The 24,537-nt window shown below is 44.7% G+C and overlaps 2 protein-coding genes across 36 annotated transcripts in view; one reads left to right on the forward strand and one right to left on the reverse strand.

The window, feature by feature from the left end:
- LOC121588695 (TLD domain-containing protein 2) overlaps nucleotides 1–2,784 on the forward strand; it is a 106,678-nt gene extending 103,894 nt beyond the window's left edge. For all 31 annotated transcript variants that reach the window (XM_041906952.1, XM_041906969.1, XM_041906970.1 and 28 more), the window contains 2 exons: nucleotides 71–240; nucleotides 648–2,784. In XM_041906952.1, coding sequence (XP_041762886.1) covers nucleotides 71–240; nucleotides 648–783 — 306 coding nt within the window. In that variant the 3' untranslated portion in view covers nucleotides 784–2,784. The remainder of the gene's footprint in view (nucleotides 1–70; nucleotides 241–647) is intronic.
- Nucleotides 2,785–10,910: 8,126 nt separating this feature from the next.
- LOC121587770 (serine/threonine kinase SAD-1) overlaps nucleotides 10,911–24,537 on the reverse strand; it is a 34,320-nt gene continuing 20,693 nt past the window's right edge. For all 5 annotated transcript variants that reach the window (XM_041904873.1, XM_041904874.1, XM_041904875.1 and 2 more), the window contains 9 exons: nucleotides 20,885–21,374; nucleotides 20,580–20,798; nucleotides 20,276–20,451; nucleotides 20,032–20,173; nucleotides 19,706–19,915; nucleotides 19,472–19,609; nucleotides 18,267–18,390; nucleotides 16,249–18,192; nucleotides 10,911–15,998 (listed from right to left, as the gene is read on the reverse strand). In XM_041904873.1, the coding sequence (XP_041760807.1) occupies nucleotides 15,504–15,998; nucleotides 16,249–18,192; nucleotides 18,267–18,390; nucleotides 19,472–19,609; nucleotides 19,706–19,915; nucleotides 20,032–20,173; nucleotides 20,276–20,451; nucleotides 20,580–20,798; nucleotides 20,885–21,105 (3,669 nt within the window). In that variant the 5' untranslated portion in view covers nucleotides 21,106–21,374 and the 3' untranslated portion in view covers nucleotides 10,911–15,503. The remainder of the gene's footprint in view (nucleotides 15,999–16,248; nucleotides 18,193–18,266; nucleotides 18,391–19,471; nucleotides 19,610–19,705; nucleotides 19,916–20,031; nucleotides 20,174–20,275; nucleotides 20,452–20,579; nucleotides 20,799–20,884; nucleotides 21,375–24,537) is intronic.

Genomic DNA, 24,537 nt, shown 5'->3' on the forward strand with positions numbered 1-24,537 from the left:
TTCAGCCATTTTTCGAACGATGTATTGTTACCATCTTTTACTATCATCCACTTTTTCGAACGATCCTCAGGTGTTTGGTGCGCTCACATCCTGCTCGCTGCATGTGTCGGACCATTTCTACGGCACCGGCGAATCGCTGCTGTACAAATTTAATCCCCACTTCAAGGTGTTCCATTGGAGCGGCGAGAATCTGTACTTCATCAAGGGCAACCCGGAAAGCTTGGCGATCGGTGCCGGAGAGTAAGTATCCCGCGATAAGGGAATGTCACCTAGAATAGATCACGGCGTCATTGCGCGAAGATGACATTATTCAGTCAGCCAGTCGAGCCCAAGCAGTTGGACAGACATCGAGAATAGAGTAGGAAATGGGATGTGTTATTGTTTACATTACCTTGTGGGGGGGGGGGACCGAGCGTTCTGCGATCCAGCCACTGGTATGGCCAGATCACGAGATTGCTTGATAATGGCGTATGGGATTTGTGCGGGTGATTTAGTGATGGAGATAACGGCGTCCGAACTCTGGTCTGTGTGCGAAAATATTTTACTCATTAGCTGGCACAAACCGCTGACCTCGCCATACATACCACTGCCTCCCCCCTTTTATGATTACTTTTCAAACTAACGCTACTGTTGTCTTTTACTTTTAGCGGCAAATTTGGCCTTTGGCTGGATGGCGATCTGAATCAGGGCCGATCGCAGCACTGCAGCACGTACTCGAACGAGCCGCTCGCACCGCAGGAAGATTTCGTCATCAAAACGCTCGAATGCTGGGCCTTTGTTTAAAGCAACTTCAGCTCTTCAAGGAAGATGTACCGGGGGACAAAACATAAATCGTTCTGGTGGTATAGGAAACCCTCTAAAACCAAGCTTCAAGCCCCCCTCCCCGCATATATGCATCCACACGCGCACACACACATATGCACACACCGTAGGTACTGTACGATCGTCTACTACTGCTACCCCCTATACCAGGGTGGTTAGATCCTCAAGTAGGGAGTTCGTCGTTCGTTGGCATGAATGGAAAGAAAAGCTCGTTTTGAATCGTCGCATAGGCGGATTGTATTCACTACCGGGTTTTTCCCCAGATCTCGCAAACCTCGTGAAGAGCGATGCTGGGTTGTGTGCGTGTGTGGGTGCGTCGGCGTGTGACGTTTACCGATTCGGTGCAGATCGAAATCATCGGCGCTTGTGTGTTTTGCTTTTGCGCCCGTACGGTGATCAAGCGGACAAGCCCGTAGGCGTAGGGTGGCGGCACGGAGTGCAAACATTCAAATTACAAAACAAAACAAAAAACAACAACATAGTGATAATGTAGCAAGAGCAGCAGAAACACGTTTACTGTAGACTGTAAGACTAAAGCGAGACAGAGACAGACGGAAAGTAATCCCCAATCATCCTCTATGCCCTCCCCCCCCCCCCCCCACCATTTCTCTCCCACGCATATTGCAAACAAAAAAAAAAGAATAAATGTTGTTATAGTGTAGCCTGAGCCTGGAGCATAATTAGCAAAAGCGATAGAAATGAGACTTTAGCAAGAGGGAAGAAGAAAGATGATGCGGAAGGTATATAGATATATATTTAAAGAAGATAAGCAAACAAACAAAAAACACACACAAACACACAGGAGAAAAGAAAATTGTAACCAAGAAAGGATCAACTTGTGCGCGCAGTAATGATGTAATGTCGGAAGCTTAACGGAAAAACGAGCAAGAAGAGGAAGCCCAAAAGCGGAATGGATGCAGAAACACAGAAACGCATAACTATTAAACTCTATCACCAAGACCATAGTAGTTGAATATCTACACTTTATCCCTACTTTATCCCTCTTCGGAAAAAAACACACATACCCAACACCCGCCCCTCCCGAACAAAACGAATTATTAGGACAAAGCGTGCTAAAATTAATCCCAACGGTGTGATGCTTCTAACGTGGCATCATCCTACACAGACACACACACAAACACACCACACCAGTTAATTAAGGTGCAATATTAGGGCACCCACCAGTAGCAGCAAGTGAATGTTGGTTCATATATCCCGGTTTAGGAGAAAAAAAGAAGGGAAAATTGTCTTTAGATGGTGCTTTACTAGAGGAGTAGTGTTTGCATGGCAGCGTACAGCTAGCATACCGTGCTTTTTGTCGCTGTGTGTGTGGTGTGTCCGGTGTTTGTTTTGCCTAGTGGTCGTCAACCCGGGCGGAGTGGAGCAGGAAGAGAAGGAGCCCCGTACATGTTTAGTAGCGGGGGGGGGGGAGTTTTGTTAGCTCTTAGCAAGCACAGCGGAAGAACCAGCATGTGCGGTGGTGTTAGTGTGGTGCAGCAGGGAAGTAGCACAATGATGCAGATCCTCAAAAGCAAAATCAAACTCTCTTGTGCACCGCAACACACACCCACACCCAGGTTGTTCCTGTCGAAAGGCGTGTGTATGTGTGCGCATGCACTAACCGCCATTTACCATTGGGATATGCTCTGATGCACCACATTTTCCACGTCAAGAAATTCATCGGTTGTTTTTGTAGATTGTTATACAACACAAACACACACACACACCAGATCGATAAGTTGGTGTGATTTGAATGTGCAATTACCCCCAATGTGCTTCTCGTTCTCTTTCGCCCACTTGCTTGCTGGATGACATTTGAAACCACTGTGTTTTGAACGTTCTTGCTGTGTTGTTAGCGATTTGCTTGAAACCAAGTGTACGCTAAGAGTAACGTAGTAGAGCAAGACAACATTAACGAATGAGCCTCTCTATTGTTGATTGAACCTTTTTTTTTTTTTGTTTAAGTAAACACAAGAAGATGAAGTGAAAAAACAGTCGAAAAAAGAAACCAACAACGCAAGACACCGTTCAGCAGCGCACACGTTTACTACAATCCATTGCGCCGAAGCACGAAGAAGAAATGAACAGAACAACTTGTACTTGAAAGTCGATCGATTGGCTTTTTTTTGCTGTGGAAAATTATCTACCAAAGCGAACGGGCGCGCAAACACAGCCGCAAGAAGCTGCGCTCAGAGAAAGGGAAAAAACAAGCTAAGAGCAAATATTTACAAACAGCCACGCAAATTATTCGAGTGCAATGGATGCGTGAAAAACTCTAGCGTAAGTCAGACGGTTTTAGTTGATCGGCAACAACTGTTTATTGTTTAACTTTCGTTCATTTAACTCTCTTTTTTATTTATTACTTCTGTTTTCCCCTCTTTCTATTGGTGCGGCAATTGGTTTTGGGCCACTGATTGGAGCTTTCCTTTCTCTCATTCTCTCATTCGAAAGAGGACTAGCGAGAAAGTTGGCAATTTGGCGATAGAAAACACACCCAACACAAATCAGTAGTACAAACACACACACACACAACACAAAAAAACCGAATCCATTCGGATTTTTGGCGGAAAGTTATTTGTATGGTTGCCCCAAACCATCGCCTAAAGTGTGCGTAAATTATTTTTGGAGCAAAGCAAAAGGGGAAAAACAGCTTTTTCCGCTAACTTTTGATACCTAATGGGGCGAGTTGGTTGTGAAGAGCATTGCAAAACCGGCGGGGAACCGCTGTAAATGTTACTATTTGTTATTGATTCGATTCTGATTCGGCATTTGGCATTCCCGCACGCCGTTCATTCGACACTTTGTGATATTTACCCTTTCTCTGTTTGTTGTTTTATCTTTTTTTTCCTGTTTTCCAACTTTCTACAATTGCATTCTGTTGCGGTTTTTTTGTGTGTGTTGCAAAATGCGTTTTCTTTCGTACTCTCCAGTACACACCAAAACACTCTTATTTATTAAACACACGCGCATTCAGTTTGATATTACGGTTCGTTCTGTTCTTGGTAGATGCAAAGTTGGTGCGCTCTTCCACGAGGGTTTGTTAGGAGGATACAAAAACAAGTAATATACAGCTCCCGCACTCCAAACATAAATATCCTTTCCCAATCTATCCCCTTTTTGAGCTGATTGATGTTTTGTGTGTATTATTTTACGTTTAATATATATAAATATGTAGCCGTTACTCGAGTCAAAGCCCCTTCACCCCATCCCCCGCTACCCTTTTCCAATTGTTAATATTTTAACAAACTTTATATTTAAGACAGTAAAACGCGCGTCTACAACACGTTTAGTGTGTGACGGGACAAGAATAAATTCATTCATTTTAATTGATTGTGTTTTATATTTTCGTTATTTTTTCCTTTTTTCCCCTAAAAATCGACTGTTATTTTTTAGCATCCAACAAACTTTACCCAAAAGAGAGCAACCCGAATGAAAGTGAAAGAAACATTGTTGAGATGACGAATTGGCATCGTGTGAATGCTTTTGTAGTCAAGAGTTCGCATATAAAAGTAACTATACATAGAAAAGTACATATACCGTATTAGCCACTGTGTACGCGTGTAATACGGCAAACGATTGATGCTAGTTTTGTATGTTTGTTGTAATAAATGCACTGGGCAGCAGAAGGAAAGAAAAAGAACCGAAACTTATAGCCGAACAAAAACGGAAACTGTTTTTTATTATTATATAACTGGGCTGTATAACAATAAAATTACACAAAAATTAGTAACTTAAACGAAATTAATCAAAATAAACAAAAAAGAAAGACCATTTGAATGAACGAACCAAATCATACAAATCAATGATGAACAAACTCAAAATGGTAAGAGCCGAATGATAGCTGTTGTTTGACTGTTTGTGCAAAACTTGCTCAACACAGCCGTACTTTGGTTTTCAATACTCATAGTATTTTCGCTTTTTTTGTAGATTAATTTCCAAACCCACAACACACATACACATACAGATTCCGGATCCTGTAGCAAACCTTCAGGTACATACTATTGCACGCACTTGCACTTCCGTTTACATTATGTCCTAATTTATACCTTTTTTCCTTATTTTGTGTACACTTCATTTCAGCACAGAAGACACGGACTACACACTGCATGCGTACCAAAAACACACTAATACACTTGTTAACTCTGTGGAACCTCCAGTTGCATGATTGCAGTCACAAAAACATTCACATCCTACCGCATTGGCTAACTTAAGCGTATGGGAAGAAGCTCCCCCAATCAACTACCATTAGGACAAATGGGTTTTAGAGTGGTGTGTGTAGATGTGGTGTAGCAAAACAAGCAAACAAGTGTAGATTTTCATCCTTCTGAACCACGCTAAAATAATCCCTCATAATAATGCGCTAATAATCCTACTCGATATTGTTTAAGGGAAGTAACTCAAACATTACAACATACTGTCAAATGAAGCTATTCTAAGGGAGAAGCGGATAAAAGAAAGGGTATGGCAACAACGACACATCGTGCGTTGTTGTGCTGTTGTACGCGATTTGCAACTACATCCCGTTGATTGAAGGTTTTTTCCAAAAAATTTAGATACATTTATCACAGAAACCTCATTTGTTGAAGGTGCGCTCGGTTAGCTTCGCAAGCAAGAAAAAAAGGCAGGAAAGCTACAAAATAGTAGCAACATGTGAAGGACAGGATCAATTAAATACCGCGAGTGACACAATGCACAGGATGGTTGTAGCAGCTGCAGCAACCGATCGAATCTGTTTGTCTTGCACGCTAGAAGATTAGTACCAACCGAAACCAACACGGAACCAATCATACCTAACAAACAAACAAACAAACGAACGAACACAAAAAAAAACACAGGAAATAATCTGCCTGCAACTTCAAAAAGGGCAACGGATGCTTTAAACTTATGATAACATATAATCTACTAAAAAGAGAGAGAGAGAGAGAGAGAGAGAGAGAGAGAGAGAGAGAGAGAGAGAGAGAGAGAGAGAGAGAGAGAGAGTGTATTGTTCTTCTCGCCTCGGGGGCGAATGATTGTGCTATTGTGTAGAATCTTATAAACGTGGAAGAAAATCTCATTTTTTTCTTCCCCCCCCCCCCTGTCTGTAGGAAGACAGAATCGGTGTAGACACCGTGTAGACACTGGTGAAAGCGTGTGTTTGTAGAATGTTTTATAGATGTCCCGAAAACGAAACAAACTGAAACAAAACCTATATACTGCTAAACACTGTAAAGGGTCGCCAGTAAAAGCTGTGTGCTGGAATGTTGGGTATCTCTATGAAGAAGAATCGAAAGCAATCGAACCAACAGAACCTACGCCAAGATAAAATCCAAACAGAGAATTCTGAAACAAGCAACAAAGAAGTCCAACTACTTTGTTCGGTATGTTTCGCAAAGCAAGACAAAATCAACTTTATATAGATATGTATCGACCTCTTTCGACCAATCTCGAAGCATGCATGTGGAGAGGAATGCTGCAATGGAAAGTTTTGAAAACCCAAGCTTACTTTTTTAGGCCAAATCGCAAATGTGTGTGTCGATCGAGAGATAGATCAGGAACTACCAAGGGGCAAGGACATCACAACCAATTTCCATATCGTGTACCGCGTCCTCTCATCGCTCAATCAATGAATTTGACAGTAAATCTCTAAACTCAAAGTGCAAGGGGAAATTTCGTACTCTTTTACCAGCTGGCCCCCCTCACTCGCAAAAGGACGAGGATTCTTTTTTTACATATATATATTACCCTTCCTACAAACCTTTAGTGTACCGAATCGTCAGGTGAGGGAGAAAAATCCGCTCTAGCAAAATCTATCCAGTAGTGTTAGAAACATTAGAAAAAGCTCATTATCTAACTTTGTAGCGAACACGCATATAATCAGATCGTAAGGATACGAATCGTAAGAGCCAGTGTGTGGAGGAGGAGAAGGAGGAGCAGGAGCAGGAAGTGATCGCTAAAGCTCTCTCTCTCTCCTTATCCTTACCACACACACACACTGCGGGGGCAAAAACACGTAGAGGAAATAAAAATCTTGTATATGCGGTATTAAAAGAAAATATAATGAAAGCTGTGCGCGCCTACTGACATAATAGGCTACGAGAATATATATATATACATATATTTCATATGCAAAATTATATTTCATAAACTCAATATAAAATATCTGAAGGCAACAACAACAAAATGCAAGCAAAGCGCAAGAATGTTTAGTAAATTAAAGATTGTGCGCAAACGCAAAAGAGAAGATAAAGAGAAGATTAAACCAAAAAAAAACCAGCTGAAAGCGAGTAAGACAAATAAAAAAGGAAGCCGGCAAGAAATCGTAAAAGAAGCCGAAAGTAAATTATGCACAAAAAGTAAATCAAAACAAACAAAAAAAAAAAACATTAAAGAAATGCTAGAGAAATCATTAAAAACACATTTAATTAAAAAAAAGACAAACAATAACATAAAATCGTTAATACAATTTGCACCAGTTGCTAGCAGAAAACGAACGGAGAAGAACACTTCTGTCAATTACAAACGTAGAGACTGGAATAATTATTATAATAATAACTAAAAAAGCAAAAGAAGAGAGGAAGAGAGCGCAAAAAATACACAACAAAACGTAACACACGAAGAAAGAAGGCAGAGAGAGGGAGAGAAAAAAAGGAGAAAAAAAACAAATGTTGTACGAAGGAGTTTAAACAATGCAAAACTCCTCAAAATAATCGATCTCAATGGATACAGTGTGTTATATGAAGTGTAAGTGACATATAAATCGCATATAAAAAAAACAGAGATAGCATCATACTCATACCCTGTTAGTCGAGACAATGAGTGACCAATAGCTTGGAACAGTGAAACATGCAATGGAACAGGAGAACACACAAACTACTACGACAACTGCTACTAATACTGTACGTTACTCAATGCGCCGCTACCTGTAGAGTGTGTAGTAGTGTTACGTTTGTTTGTTTGCCGTTGAATATCCTTCAGCCTGTGCACCGTAATTTGTTTGTAGCATGATGATGATGTATAGCAATGTTTGTTATGGGTGCAACAAAATAGTAACGAGATAAATCACCAAAAAAAAAAAAAAAAAGATGCCCATAAGAGAGCCGCGACTGGACGACGCGGGAGCCCCAAGCGATGATGTGTTGTTTGGAATGTAGATTACATATATTGTTGTGTGTAAAAGCATGGGCTGCTCCGTTTCTCTGTGTGTCTGTGTCGCTCCATGCTGTGGGCCGCACTATTTGCTGCTTGGCCATAGCTTGCTTAGACGGTACCGCGGTATCCCTTTGATTGGCTTGTTGATTGGTTGGTTAATTGGTAGATTTTTAATAGAAAAAAAGCGGAAAGTGATTGAAAAGTCAAGAAAAAAAAAACTTTATTCAAATTATTGCAGTCAATTACACTTGGTGTGCATTATTATATGGTACAGAAAACCCCCAATTTCCGTTCAACAATTTGCTTTTAACAACGCAATGCAGTTCTGAAAAAGTAAAACAAGAAAATGGATCACAAATCAACTATAATTTGAACCACTTTTTCCATTTTAAGCTTTAGGTTTTGGCATTTACACAAATCAAGCCCCCCCCTCCTCAACAAAATCCATCATCCAATCCGCAGTAGGCCAAGGATCTTCAAGGGTTGTTAGTTCGTTGTTGATTATTGATTAGCGAAACATTTCTGCTGAATGTAATATTATTATTACCTGCGTATATAGTATAAAGCTAAACAAAAAACAAAACTGGGGATTGGAGCGTGTTCTATTTACAGCAAAACCACATACTTGCACACACGTACACACAAACAAGAGCAAACGCGACAAAGATAAAACGAAAAACGTGAAAGCTTTGCTAAATTGGAAAAAAAAATCAATTATGCAAAAGAAACTCTGCAAAAAAAAGACGGGGGGGGGGGAAAGGGAGAGGAGGGAAAGGGATAAAAATTAAAGATGTATTTTTGAATATTTGCTTAGGGTGCATGGGGTAAAAACGCTATCGATTGTTAGAACAGAAAGGGGTTGCAACAATTGTAGCAACAGTCTTGCCTATAAATAACCTTTTCGTGCTTTTCAAGATCCCAGTAAGCCATGCGTGTAGCTTACACACACCCAACACACCCTTCCCTTCCTCCTGTGTGTGCGTGCGTGCATGTGTATGTGTGTGTGTGTGTGTGTGTGTATGCATTTATGACGTTAAATGTGTGTGTGTGTGTCCGCAACAAACACAAAAACACAAAACAATTAGTCAAACTCAAAGCTCGCTGCGGTATTCTCGCTAGGTCAATACAACTGGACAACGGGCCGCAAAAGCTTTGGCGTGTTATAGAAACCAAACAAGATTGGGTGTATTTTTGTGGGTGTTTTGTGTGCGTGTGTGTGTGTGTGCCATACATGCAGATACACGAACGAGAAAAAAACGGAAGAAACCGAAACACTCTAAATGCAACAGTCGCGCGGAGACAGCGGAGTTCCCCATATGTAGAGGGAGAATTGAACTAGCTGCACCCGAGGGAGGTGTGTAAAGGTTTAGAGAGAGGCGTATGTTTAGCAACAATTAAACGTCACTGTTTAGCAGCAGCAGCAACAGTAGTAGCAGTCTGCAAAAGACAAACCAAGTTAGCGAATGAAACAGCAGGAGAGCAAACGAGAGAGCGAGCAAGAGAGAGAGAGAGAGAGTTAAAATCTATTGAAAGTATATGAGAGAAGAAATAAATAAAAGTATATATATATACATATACATACGTGAATAAATATATAAAACCACATTTGCCTGTGTTGATTGATTCGTGTGTGTGTGTGTGTGTGCGAAAGAACAAAATTGAGAAAACTGCCACGAGGTCCGTTATGGCGGCACCATCGCAATCAGCTGGTTACTAGGCAACCACGGTAACAGGAGATCACGCACAGCGGCACGCAGCGGAAGGAGTTCGACGAACAGCCGCCGATTTCCCAAGCCGGGCAGGCTCTCGATACGGTTTTAGTAACAGGAGCGCATGGTTCGCAGGAAGGCAGGAGGCAACAAATTTGCGTATCACGACACACACGCACACAGACACACCGACAACAAACGACACCAGACGGGATGCGTGCGCCGAGCCGGTCGGTACCAGGTAGCAGGAAATCACGCGCGAGAAGAGGTACCATCAAGCCGCTGGTCCGCTTAAGCTTGTTCCACCGCGTTGCCTAGCGACCGGTCGGTATCGCACAGCTACATACACAGCTACCCCGACCGGCTGGTGCAGAGATGTCGCTTTAAGTGTGCATGATTTGCACCGTTCGGTTCGCTTGCGGTATCAGGAGCGCACAGCCGAGCGAAGGTAGCCTCTGCATCACCGGTTCGTGCGCACGCTTACCGCACCACACACCAGCACGTCGAACGATACACAACCAGCACGTCGTAACGTAACGCCTGCAACGTCGTCGTGCGCGCTGGTAGTGGAAGTAGTATAACACATGTGTAAGGGAACGTGGGGCGAAATGGTCGTTCTGTGGTATAACCTAAGGTCGCTACACTATCATATAATTTATAATTAAAAACTGTGATGCATGTATATTATATCAAAATGAAAAATTACAAAAAAATACGTGAATTATTGCAGTAGTGCAGCATTTTACTAAATTGTTTAACAAAACACTCTAATACTAAACTTAAGTCTCTACTCTCACAATCCTACCTGGATTCAAGGGCTGCAACTAAAGCCTAATGTCCAATGTTGTGGTCCATTTTGTCCCTTTGGTTTGGTGTGTTTCGACATTTATTGTGTAACCATTTTGCCCCGTTGTATGACCAATTATTTTATGTTGACTTTTAAATTTTCTTCATTTATATTTGTTATTAATGCATCTACTTCCGATTTGTTTTTCATTTATAAGATGTGAAGAGTATCGCAATATCAGTGTAAAGTGGTTTACACGCAATGAGATCCTTAACAGTACCATTTTGCCTCGTTTTCCCCTTACTTCTACTTACCTTTTTCGTACGGACACGTGTGCTGCACACACGCTTTCGGATGACAAGCGAGCAAACGCTTTTTGCAACAATCAAAAACAAACACACATAAATTTAACAGTTTTAAACAGCTCTTGTGTGTGTGTGTTTTTATTATAATTCTTTCCATGTTCACTCACTATCTCTCGCTCTCTTTCTCCTTTCTCTTTCTTCCTTTTCCCTTACACCCTACTACTACGTGTGGCTGCTGCTGCTGCTGCTGCTGCTCAGCGTTCTCTGGGTGATTGTGGTTGTGAAGATGATCTTATTATTACTACTATCCACTACACTAGGCGTGCATTTCGAGAATGTGTTACTTATTGGCTCTGTGTGTGTGTGTTGTGTGTTGTGTGTTTATTTGTCACTGCTCCCGTTTCTTCACTTCCTTTTTCATTTGACGTTTTGCCACTGATGACGCATTCGAATGTGCTTGTTTCTTTGGGGAGGGGGCGCCCTTGCTTCCTTTTGCACTAAAATGCACACAGTTAGACGATGAAGGTTGGGGAAAAGGGTTGCTTTTTGTGTTCTGCTTTCTATGTGTGCCTATGCCAGATTTGTCTTTACACCAGGAACATGCTTGCAGCTAAAACATCATCAACATGGTTGGTAGCATGCACACGATACACTCACGCACAGACACATACTCACTCACACACTCACACACTCACACACGCACATACATATGGAGGGTTGGAGTTCTCAAAACCGGGTTGCTTAGTTACACGCTCTCTCACACCGGCGTTGCACTACTGCTGTGCTGCTGTTATTTTGTTTTGTTCTTCCGCACATTCAATGTGACACTTCTATTTTCAACTGTTGAATCGGTTTGTTTAACTTTTTTCCAATACGAATGTCTCCATTTTCTGTTCTAGCTTATTGTTTCATTGTATGGTACAGTTTTGTTTAGTTTCTTTTATCCTTTTTGCGCTATTATTGTTAGCTGGACTTTGTTTATGGGTTGAGATTATTAGTTTGTTTATTGTTGTTTTTTGTTTGTTCGAGAAAAACTTGTACGAGTTTGTTTTTTTATTAAATTGAAAAGATTTGGAAAGGTATATTTTGCATTAACTATTCTTCACTCCCCCCTGTTTCTGTGGAATTGGATTTGTATTGTTTTTTTGTTTTTTTTTTTAATTATTGTTTTCGAGCAAAAAGTACGCTGCAAAGACGTTCGATGAGAGTGTACGCTTTTTTGTATTCTAATTTACCCCTCTAACTCTTACAATCGTGTTATACAATTATTGAGAGCGCGCGTGTGTGAGTGTGTGTGAGTGTATGTTAAAGGGAAAAACTGGATCATTCGCATAAAAAAGCACCAGTTAAGTAGAGGGCGAGCAAAAACAATTAAAATGTAAGTAGTTACCGGGAGGCACGAAAGAGCGAAATGAATGTTTAGCCACTGCACGGTGTTACGGATTAGGAAAGTGTTAGTTTGCCTGTGTGTGTGTGTGTGTGTATGTGTTCTCCGACAGTGGCAGAATTATTTAATTTTCAAAAAATCTCCTTCGGTTTGCCTTAAACAATAACTTACTATCGCGCTCATATAATTTTCTTTTCTTTTCTTTTTTTGCTATATGCTTCTTATAAACGTAACGTGACACACCATAACAAAACAAGACCAGCTTGTTCGTTTCGACGGCACCGCAATTAAAGTTTTTTTTCTTCTTCTCTTTCTTTTGTTTATATATCTTATACATTCTGTACGCCTCATTCTTATCCTAGCAGAATGGGGGCCAAATGGGGGAGTTATTATTAGGTATTCCATGAAGGTGGTGGCTGGTGACAAAATGGGGTTTTGCTGTACAGAAAGTGTGCCCCCGCCCGTCTAATCTTTAGTGTTGCGTGTTTCACTGTTCTTAATAATAAATCTAAACGATCATCCCACATAACGATCACTAATGTATGTTTGTGTAAGTTTGTTTTGTTCTCATTGGTACATTCGTTCGTTCCCTCCCCCCCTGTTTATCGCTAACAAATTGGGAAACGACATTGTCGCTCCGCTTTCTAGTGCTTGTACGGTGATTTTTAGTATAAACTAGAACCTATCCATCCACGCTACGCTTTCCTCGTCTAATCAGCATTCGTACTTTTTTTTTTGTATACATTTACGCTATATTCGAGAAGAGCTACTGTACTGTTTATGCGACACCTTTGAATGCGGAATTCCAGCGCCACGCAACACTACTTACATCTACCCACATTTCCCATTGACTTGCTACTACCCGGAGCAGAGGAGAGCAGTCAGCCGGCCCCACGAATCACGAATGTGTTTTCATTATCAACTGACCACCAAAACAGAAAGAATGTGATGAGCGTGCATACAATCGCGAACACTCACGTATGCACGTATGGGATTGCGAGGATTACGATCAGGTGTGGGGTGTGGGGGGGGTGCCCATCGGTTTTGGGATTGAGTTTTACTGTCTGTCTGTGTGTGTGTGTGTTTATCTAACAAGTTTTCTCGTGCAAATTGTGCTCGAAATTACATGCCTGACCGACAAGTACAATTTCTATCTCAACACCTATTAACACGAGCATCGATGAACAGAGCATCGATGGAATCATTCCTGTGTTTCGTGCGTTAGATGCCCGGGTGATGTCTCTATTCCCCTTTTCTATTTAAATAAAAATCAAAATATAGCAATTCATCGTTCGCTTTTTTGCTTTTGTTAAGGAACACACCGGAAATATACATCACAGTGCAAAACAGCGCATCAACAAATATCAGCAGCGTGTTTGTGCGGTGGCGGCTTCGCACGTCCGAGAGACGGTGGTATCGTTCTTGCTTGCCTGCTTTTCGACCCCCCGCGTGGGAGATGGCAGAGATGATGGATCGAACGTTAATTTACACACACTTAAGCTGCCTCCCTCCCCCCTGTCTAGTATAGGTATCCTGATTGTATTCAGTTCAGTTACAAGCTACATACACTCTTCTCTTAAGCCTAATAAATGCCCCTTTCGCCCGACGGGATGTTTTTGCCTTACGGTAGTAGTAGTCTTAGCATTAGTAGTAGTAGTAGTAGTAGTAGTACTAGTAGTAATAGTTATAGTCATAGTAGCTGGTAGTTGCAGTGCTAAGCGAACACACAATTCTCTTCACATGTTCATGCGCGCTACGTTCGATTCGAGTTTACTATCAGTTACCTCCTTCCCACCGTATCTCGTTCTCTCTTCATCGTACATCGTACTATCTTCAAGTAGATTCGATTTTGTCAATGCTTAATGCTTAACGTCTAACACATTCATTCCACGCGTTCGGGCGGTTTATAGACGATTAAACGATATTAAGCCGCGCTCCCAAAACCGACCCATTGAGAAAGAAGTGAATTGGCCTGTGCACAGCACATACACAAAATATAAATCGTACGGAAACACTCATACACGCACGTACTCACATCCCCTTTCCCGGCGGCGCCTTCCCTCAACACACACACACACATTCCCGGGTATGAAAAGTGAACATACCACAGGGACCACACACACACACACACAAAACCGGCGGCGGCGGCGGCTGTTCAAGTAATCGACAAAATGGTAAGATTTTTTGTTATCAAAAGTTACTGATACGCGTAAAAATGTGGTAAATTAGCTACAAAAATAGTGTTAGTATTTTGCTTCTTGCACATGTGTGTATGTGTGTGTGTGTGTGTCTGTCTTACTCTGCAGTACTTTGATAGTGTGCCATACTACTACACAAAAACCACCAAACCGGGCGGGCGACACAGCAACAACATCTACATCCTGGTTTGACTTTCCCTTTGTTCTACCTGTGCCTGGGAAAGTAGCTTTCCCGTGCCCTTTATATGTACCTTGTTGCTTTGCAGACTACAACGGTTCTAAGCTTAGGATTTTATTTTACTTTCTTTGCTGTCAGCGTCAGTGTGTCGGTCGAGCTTTTTCCAGTCCTTTTGACCAAGTCCACATACGAAAATGGTAAATAAGCTGCATAATCCCCTTCTGTTTAAACCCTTCCAAACCTCAGCATCGTCGCACTATCAAACTATTTGGTTCGCGAGCGTGTCACACAACTTCTGGGTTTTACTTAAAAAATAGCTCAAACTGCCGGCTTCTGTGACCATTGTGCGACAATCGTCCGAGACCAGCTGTAACCGTTTAAAAACAAGCGAACAAATGAGTTTAACTTAATCGTATCGTAATACTTTGCACCTTACAACCTATTCCTTCCGTTTTTCTATTCCGCTTTCACTGGGCACGCAGAACAAACCGAACTGATCTCGGACTAATGATAACTTATCGAGTGAATGTAACCCTGTGTCAAACGCATTCAACGAAATATTGCACGTGTCGTTTCCGTTTTCTTCCTAATGAAAACTGATGTATACAATGGGTTTTGCGATCATTTCCATTCCCTCCATCACTCTTTCGCTAGTAAAAAAAACTGGGACAAACTGTACATAAACAGTGGTTTGATTGTGTAAAAACTTTCGAAACGTGGAACAAATTAATTAAGTAAAAACAGTTCGACCAAACTTTGTCCTTTTGCGTGGGTATTGGGGAGACTACCTATATACGATAACAAAATTGCATTGCATGTCATTTGTATCGGCGCTTCGGGCAGGAGCGCCAGCAGGAGGGTAAGCAGGACACCGAGAACGAGCCTCACACTTCTTTTGCAAAACAATCTCTTTGGCTTAATAGCTGTGTGTGTGTGTGGTTTTAGAATTTTAGCATTTTTGTTTTTGCTCCTTCAAAACGGCTCTACTACGCCGTCTTGATCGGTACGGGCGGTGTCACGGCTGCCGCACCGAGCACCGGTGTCGCATGATCGACAATGCTGGACCGGCGCCCGGTCGATACAAGCTCGATCGGGGACGAACCACGGCCAATGCATTCGCTGGACGCACCGACACCGCCGCCCGTAGCCGAGAGCGATGCCAGAAAACCACTACTGCTGTGCAGTTGCTGATGCTGCTGATGGTGCTGATGATGGGAACCTCCGTTGTGATTTATGTCACCGTCACTGCCGAGATGCCGGGCAGCAGCTTCGCCGCCACCACCGAGACAATTTTTAATGATACGATTCTTGTCCGTGAATATCGTTGAATGGCGGCCGGTAGTGTTGGCATGCGAGCCGGCGCCACCGCCGTTCGGGTTTACGTTCACCTTGTCGCGCACGATCGAGCCACAGGACTGGGCCTTGTATAGGCGACCCCGCTGGAACAAACCGGACAGGGGAACGTAAATTTTCTTATGCACCTACGAACAAAAACGGAATAGGAAACATGTTAGTCACACAGGCGGGTTGGATGGTTCCACACACAAACGTTATTAATTCATTGCATTCATTATGGGCCGTCCCTTGCCAAAACAACATAAACACATAAACCCTGTAGCGTTAGAGCTACAGTTCGGAACTGTGTAGCAGCCAAAGGGCAAACAACATTAGGAAAGTGGTAATCCAGCGGCGAGTGTTTTGCAGCCAATAAAAGCCCCCCGGTTTGCTCACCTGAAAGTAGCGGCCAAGAATTTTGATCTTTTTCGTGTTGCCAGTCTTGCCCCCTTCCGTCGACGCGTTGTTCAGTGCCTTGGCCAGCTCGACCACTATCTCAATGTCGTCGGCCGAGCCGGTAGAGGGTGGATCGCTCATAGCGCTGGCCGCATTGCTGGCAGCGGTCGTCGTCGTAACCGCAGCCACCGGTTGCTTCTTGAACGTGTGGAATATTCTCGCACTAAGCCCCTTCGGCTTGGACGTCCCGTGGTGATGCTGCCGGGGCGATGCCGCCTTCCCCGACTGTCCCTTCTTTGTGCTGCTTGGCGTACCGGCTTCCCGGCATGCCGGTGGCTCCGATTCCGGTTCTCCAGACGCCCGGTCAGACGATGCGTTATCACAACTTTTATCCGACTGCTGCTCGCAACTACCCGCACCGTCCGTTGCGTTCGGTGGTTCCGTCGTCGGTTTCGCCACGGCACCGTTAGAAGTGACCATCTGTACCAGCGGTGTGCCCACGACCGTACTGCTGGCCAGCTGTTGTGTCACGGAATGACCACCACCACCGCCGCCACCGCCGCCGACCTCCGACTCTTGCACCTCGGTGATGCGGTTCAGGGACTGACTTTCGCGCAACCGCGTCTCGACCGGCCGCCTTCGCCCACGATGCCGCCGGAAGTCGACGGGCTGCGATGATTTCTGCCGATTGCTCGCGCCATGCTTATCGTCCGTCGCCGAAGACCCAGTGCCGCTTCTAGTGCCGCTACCGCCGCCACCAGTGCCACCGTTGCTGGTAGTGCTGCTGCTACCGTTCGTGGTGGCACCCGAGATGCCCCTGATGAGTGGTTTGCCCGCACCGCCCCCTCCCGCCACATTGCTGCCCTGGTCCTGCGAGTCGCTCGAGTCGTCGTGCGAGTCGCGCCGCTGCGACAGCGGCTTAACCGTAGCGTCGACGATTTTGTGCGCCCGCTTCTTCCGATTCTCCGAATCGTCGTCCGACGCGTCCGAGCTGCTGCAGGACGCGGTGCGCGATTTGTTGTTGAACTTGGTGCGCCGGTGCACATTGTTGCCGGTGCTGGCCGCCGCCCCACTCGCCGTACCATTGCCGGCCGGTTGGCTTTGCTGGCGGGCCGCCACAAACTGGCTGCGGATGACGGGCCGGGGCGTAGTGCTCGTACTGTCCGAGCTGCCCACGTCCGTGCCCTCCTCGAAGATCTCGTTCAGACAGTTGGTGGTCGAGGTGAGGATCGCGTTCGACCGGGTCGGTGACGGCATCGTCTTGTACTTCGGTATCGTGGACGCGGTAACAATGTTGAGCGTCGGTATCGGTATCGTTATCGTCGAGCTGTCGGTAATGATCTTGGTCGTTACGAGCTCTCCACCGCCGCCGCCGCCAGCCATGTTGCGCATGCACTGATCGAACGAACCCGACCGCACGCCCACCACCCCGTCCGTAATCTTTACCAGCGTTGGTTTCAGTATGGATGACTTTTTCGAATCGATGCTGCCGCCGACGTGCCGCTTCAGCTCCGGCATCGGTTTCCGGTGCAGCCCACCGCCCGCTATCCCTAGCCGATCTTTCGTGCTGCTGTTTTCGCTCGTCACCAGCGTTACGTTGCCAATGCCACCGAGCAGCGGTGACGTTTGGGGGTGTGCACGCTGATGGTTACCGGCATCGCCACCATCGACTTGATCCGTTTGTGATTCTCTGTCGCTCTCCTCGTCAGCGCTGAGCCGGCTTTGCTGCTGCTGCTGCTGCTCTGACTGTTGATATTTTTTCGCCTCCAGTTTTAGCCTTTCCGATTCTGCTATTCGATCCTGCACGGTTACATTGATGCGTCCCTCCGATCGGGACCCTCTCCTGTTCAGCGGCGTGGACAGTTCCTCGTGGCCAGCACAATGAACGTCATCCTCGTCGTCCTCCTCTTCCTGCACGATGCTGCACTTTCGACTTCGACCGGTCTGGGCGGGGAAGGGAAAAACAATTAAATTGACTCATCTCGTCTCAACCCCGACAATCTTCCCGAAGTGCTTACCTGGCCCGTTTCCGTGCCCGGCGTCCTGGGTACACTCAGATGCATGCCCAGTCGCGCTGACAGCAGTCCATCCTGCGTATCCTCATCTTCATTTGCTTCGTTTTTCTTAAAATTTTGAAGCAACCTGCAAATTAAGTCGACAGCAACAGTTCCGATCAGTTCATAGTGGAAAAGTATCTCTTCCGTCAACCAAAGATAATTTACAAAAATGTGCATCTGCAGCTACCGGAAACCGTCCATTATAAACGTGTTTTAGTTTATTTAAACAACCATGTAAATACACACACCATGCATTTAATGTAAATTACAGCTGTATTCGTCCTTGCCGACACAGTGATAGAATATACAGTAGAAAAAGGAACATTGATTACGTGTTAAACGAACTACAGATACGGAAACCCGTCGCTCCCTTTAGATTATTTATTTGTTAAACACACTTATGAAGAAGCTTCACCACAATATATTTGCCCACATCCCTGCAGCAGCGTGCTTTTTTAACTGTGCAGCCCCAAGAGTGTTAGATTCCTGCAAGCATAGTATTAAAAGTTTAAAAAGAACACCCGTGTTAGTGGTTTGGTGTCTGGGAGCGACCGTCTAAGGTCGTACGAGCGATCTTCAGTACAGACGCCCAACTACCTAGGTATATAGCTCACGCATATGATGCATTCGAATAAATGTTGCGAATCGATGATCGATGGCTTTACCCGCAACAGTTTTAACGACTAACGAACATACGGTGAAGCTTAAATGTTTTTTTTTAATTAGTGGGTTGTTAATGTTCATGTACCCTCTGTTAGGCATAAAACAGTTTTTCATTATTTTGAACGTGTTTGTTGCCTTTTTTCCCCCGCCCAATATTTTATCGCTTATCACCGAAAGTAATTGCAACTGAGAGCAAAACCAAGCTACGACGAGTCTAATGCATTCTACACGTAGCGCAAATGTATTAAAAATCTACCAATACAAACTACGGAAAAAAGGAAAAATAAACATAATCCAAACAGCTCGAGTAATGAGTAATAAAATGTTGAAAAGTACAAATTAGTGTGCAAGAAAATGACAAAACAACAATAAAAAAATAGTTAAACTACACCAGATTTAGAGAGCACAAATGGCAAAAATAAAACAACCTAATAACAAGCAATCCAAATACAAAGTGTGTTCCTCTTAACCAAGATGTTTGGTTAAACGAAATCAAAACGTACCGCGTACTGTTCGAAACCGGCAACGTTAGCTCCGGTTTCCGTTTTTGCGCTTCCTCCTGCCGGTGTGCACGAAGTTTTCGCTCCGCCAGCAAAAAGTAGGTCGCCGTTATGTGATTGTACTCGTTACGATCTAAAGCCCTGCGGTAGGAATTGGGGGGAGAGAATAACAATATATTTAAATTTGCTGCACGAACCTCACATACAAAGAAAAAAACCCCACTGCCGCACACTTACTCTAAGATTTCCTCTTTGGTAGCAATTTTGCCATTGATCATCTTCTGGATGATCAGCGTATGGTCCTCCTCGCTGACCTGCTCCCGGCTCACTAGGGGCTGATTTTCCGGCGTCTCCTCGCAGCTGCCCTCCATCAGCCACACGTCCAGCGCAATCTGCTGCAGCGTGGCCCGCTTCTCTGGCTCACGAACGAGCATTTTGCTGATGAGACTGTAGGCGAGAAGACGAAGAGAGAAAAAAAAAATCCCATTCGGTATCAGCATTGGCACTGGAAGCCGCCACCGGACGGAAGGGAGGAGTGCAGTTTCCTGCCAAGCAATACGTACTTCCGGCAACCGTCCGACACGTGGGCAGGCATCGTGTACTTGCAGTCCATGATCATGGTAAGCGTTTCGGAATCGTTCGCCTCCTGAAACGGTGGGTGACCGCAAACCAGCATGAACAGTATCACACCGAGTGACCACACATCTGCAAACATTAAACCAAACCAAACCAAACAGGTGTAAGCGTCCTACCGGATACCGGATATGGAGAGGGCATGGAGCGGAGCAGAAGCGCCACAACACTTACCGACTGCCGGTGCGTCATACGAGTCGCCGAGCAGTATTTCCGGCGCCGAGTAAGCTAAACTGCCGCAGGACGTCTCCAGTTTCTGGCCCGGGCAGAACTTATTGCTGAAGCCAAAGTCAGTCAGCTTCACGACGCCCAGCTTCTCGAAGAACACCACATTCTCCGGTTTCAGATCTCTGTACCGTGCGACAGTAAACAGTAAAATCAGAAAACAAACCTACAAACGTCCTAGCAAACCCGGTCGCGACTGGGCCCGCGCAACTGGACACCTTTTCCACCGGACCATTGACGTCACATCTCGTACCTGTGCACCACGTGCAGCTGATGGCAGTAGGAGATGGCGCGCACGATCTGCCGAAAGTACTCCCGGGCCACGTTCTCCGACAGGCCCTTCTCGTGGCGCATAATGTAATCGTACAGGTCGCCGCCATCGCCCAGCTCCAGTATGAGGTACAGCTTCGTCTGCGTGTCGATCACCTCGTACAGCCGCACCACGTTCGGATGCTGGACCAATTTCATGCAGCTGCGAGCAGAAGAAGAAGAAAAAAAAGAAACAACAGATCAGCGATCACTTCCTTTCCATCGCTCAACAGCATCCTGCACACTTACCGCACTTCCTGGAACAGGTGGGCGCGCGAAATCTCGTCCAGCTTGGTCTTTTCGATCACCTTCACCGCCACCTTCTCGCCGGTGAAGACGTGGCGGGCAAGCTTTACCACGGCAAAATGGCCCGAACCGAGCGTTTCCTCCAGATCGTACAGGCCGGCTATTTTGCCGTCGTAAACTCCTGCCCGGCTGGCCGCCGACAGGCCACCGAACGACCGCTGCATGCTGAAAGGTGGCGTGCGCGCGCTCGACACTTGGCACTTGGCACTTTGCTCACGGGGTCCCCCTCGCCCCCCACGGTCCAACGCAGCTCACCGCACAGCACCGCGAACCGTCGGCCGTCTTGCGTCAGATACGTGTGTGACGACCACCTGGTGGTGGTGGTGGTGTGGTTTCTACTCGCTCTCTAGCAGCATCCGAACGCGAATCGGGGAAGATTGTTACTCCTTTTCGATCACTCCGCTGTATGCCATTTAGCAAAAGTCACCATTTACTGTAAAAAGCATCAGAAAGGGAAGGAAAAACGTTCGTTAATATAGGTCAAACTTTGAATAAAAAGCATCGAGTATTTTGGTACATCCACATTAGCTAACTGATAAATGGAAAAACGCAACAAGCAGGAAGAACAAATAATTCAATTTCGCCTGCCAAATGATCGACCATCACCATAAAATTGCAACACACACCTGCAATTCATACAAATCAAGCGACCACTGGCACTGGCCAAACCAAACAGTCTCCCTCTCCTTCTCTCTCTCTCTCTCTCTCTCTTTCTGTGCTCATTTCACGCCACGTGAGCAATGGATAGAGCAACGAACAACGAACCGCACGCCAAGACACGCCGCCACGTGGCGGAAGTGTTTGCGCTACCGTTGGAATGGCTTCCCGGAGGAGGAGTCGGCCGTTATACGATCCGTGCGGGTCGGTTTGAAATTTCCCCTTCAAATGGGATTATTGGGAATATGGCTCGGCGAGCCGTAATGCGTGGGCTGAAAACAGTGATGGAAATTCGGGTTTTCGAGCAATATCCAATACAGGAAGCCGACAAAGGGCACACAATGTGTGGAAAGACAAAAACGTGCGGATGCACCAACAACAATAACAAAAAACGTGTCGCTCGCGGCGATGAAGGTGGCGATGCCAATTAATTACATCGGCTGGTCACAACCGCACCCGGTATTGGTTGAAAGGTGATCCTACTAATAGAATAAATCTATTTGTAGCACCAACAACAGTGCAAAAACAGTTATCCTTTCCAGCAACCGTGGGCTACAGGGGTGTTTTCGAGTCACTTTCGAATGTGCACATTGTTATGCATCGCCTTCAAGATGTTTTTCAACAGTTGTCAAATGGCTTCATAAAAAAATCTGTTCTTAAATATGATTTTCAACACATCACAAAGAACTGTCAAACTAAATCCGTGCTTGGGAACTGTGTTGAAAATCATGTGGAAGAACTGAAACATCATTGTGATGCAAATACACCATTTGACAGGCTGTTGAAAAACATCTCGCAAGCAATGGGCAAATGTTGTAGACATTGGAAATTGACTCGGAAAACCCTGTAAATGGACACATAACGGTGGTCGTTATGTTGAAAGCCGACAAACAATTAAACAGGAGTGCACACAGGAGTGAACCACTGATCGGCCAAATATAAACATAAAATGCGCGTTGAAACTCCGCAATCCTCCGCAATTCCTAGAAAACGCACAAGCATCATCATCGGAAGTGCATCGATCGGATTGCATTCTGCTGTGAGCTGTCTGTGCAAGCATGCTCTGGCCATGTGAGAGCGCGCGCGTGCGAGCAAACCGGGCCTGTAGTCATGCAGGCCGAGCGAATTACACAACCCTTTTATAGGTAGACTGGTTTAGAAGGGGCCCCGTGAGCAGCAGCAGCAGCAGCACAACTTGAACCACACCATATCGGTTCAAGCTGGCAAGCTGCAACCTACGGAACCTTGTCACCACCGGCACACAGAGCGAAGAGAAATAAAAACACACAAACAGGTACCATACAAACCTGTAAGCACAAGGACTGAATACTCGTAATATATTTAAATTAAAAAATAGAAATAAAAACCCGGCACATTGTTGTAGGCGAGTGTAGCGAGAGAGCTGGCACACACCCATAACCGCCGATATCTGCCAAGAACCTACGGATCTGCATCGCCCACGCAGCCTACGATTGTTACCCATTTCCGGTCCAGTTGGTCGACCCCCGTCCAAAAGGTTCTTTGGTACTGAGGGAGAGGGGGGGTCGAACTACAACACCAAAAACACGCCTTGGCATGTGGTGCTCGCCTATGCGTTAGACCAGACATGTCAAACATATCGGCCCGCGAAGGCTTTCAATGCGCAACAATTCAAAGCACTTTGGCAGTTATTTGAATGAAACTAATTTTTATTCGCTTAGGAAGAACGAAGAGTGGAGTAAGATGCTGATAGGGACTTCTAGGTAAGTAAACGCAAAGATGGCATGTAGCATGTGTTTTAATTTTTTTTTTCACCCATATGCTGACTTTAAGGCTTTCTGGATAGTTCGCCCATTCATGTATCGTAATAGCACTTTCTTCACTTCATCGATTGGGAGGTACTCTTTGCCTTTGCCTCTTTCGCCTAAAATAATGAGTTATCGTTATCAGTCATTATCAGGCGTTGACAAAAGACTGGATTTGCACTTCGTGTGCCATTTTGAACTGCTACTGCTATTCTAAGTATGATTTTATTTCCATATTCTCCCATTTCCCATGGAGCGGTCCCGTGGTACAGGCGTCAACTCGAACGACTCAATAACATGCCCGTCATGGGTTCAAGCCTACAATGGATCGTCTCCCCGTAGCCGCATGGGTTGACTATTATCCGGATGTGTGGTAATGATTTAAGCCTCGAAAGGCCTATTTAAGCCAAATAGAAGAAGAAGATTCTCTCATTTCTACATAATCAAATATGTATTGTGAAGAATTTCACATGCATGCATTTGTTGGAGGCTGCGAAAAAATACGATTATGATTTAATTCTAGGTCCAAGGATAAGTCTTTAATGATTTTCACGATCGAAAGCACCATGTGGTGTTAGTAGTGGCCGAAAGAGAAACCACCAGCAGACCAAAAACTAAAAAAATATTACTATTTTTTTATAATAAAATAATGGAAAACATGTACACACTCATAGCCATTAATTATTTAAACAAATGATTTTAAATCAAAAGCAATTTCCACATCCAGCTGTTTTTTTTTAATTTTTTTAATATTTCGAAAACTGGAACACTAAAACTGCAAAACCCCAACCCATTCAACTGCGGCCCGCAGAAATATTTTTAACTATAAACCGGCCCGCGACCCAAGCTGAGTTTGACATCACTGCGTTAGACAGTCACCAATTGACCCTTTCAGGCCGTGGTGTGTGTGTGTGTCAATCACATTACTCTATTTTATTTTTCGTATTTTGTTGCGTGCTTTCTCGCACGTCACACACGACGACCGCACAGCACCCGGGGTTTGCTACAGTTCCTGCTCGGCGTGTCGTCGTGCGTCAGCATTACCGAATATCGACCGCACAAGGGGCAGCCGACAAGAAAAATATAACATTTAAAGTCTCACAATTTCTTAGAACGCTTTCATTGAGTGACCGAGTCCAACGCGAAAAACAGGTT

This window comes from Anopheles merus, chromosome 2R (assembly GCF_017562075.2).
Source record: "Anopheles merus strain MAF chromosome 2R, AmerM5.1, whole genome shotgun sequence".
NCBI classification, from domain to species: domain Eukaryota; kingdom Metazoa; phylum Arthropoda; class Insecta; order Diptera; family Culicidae; genus Anopheles; species Anopheles merus.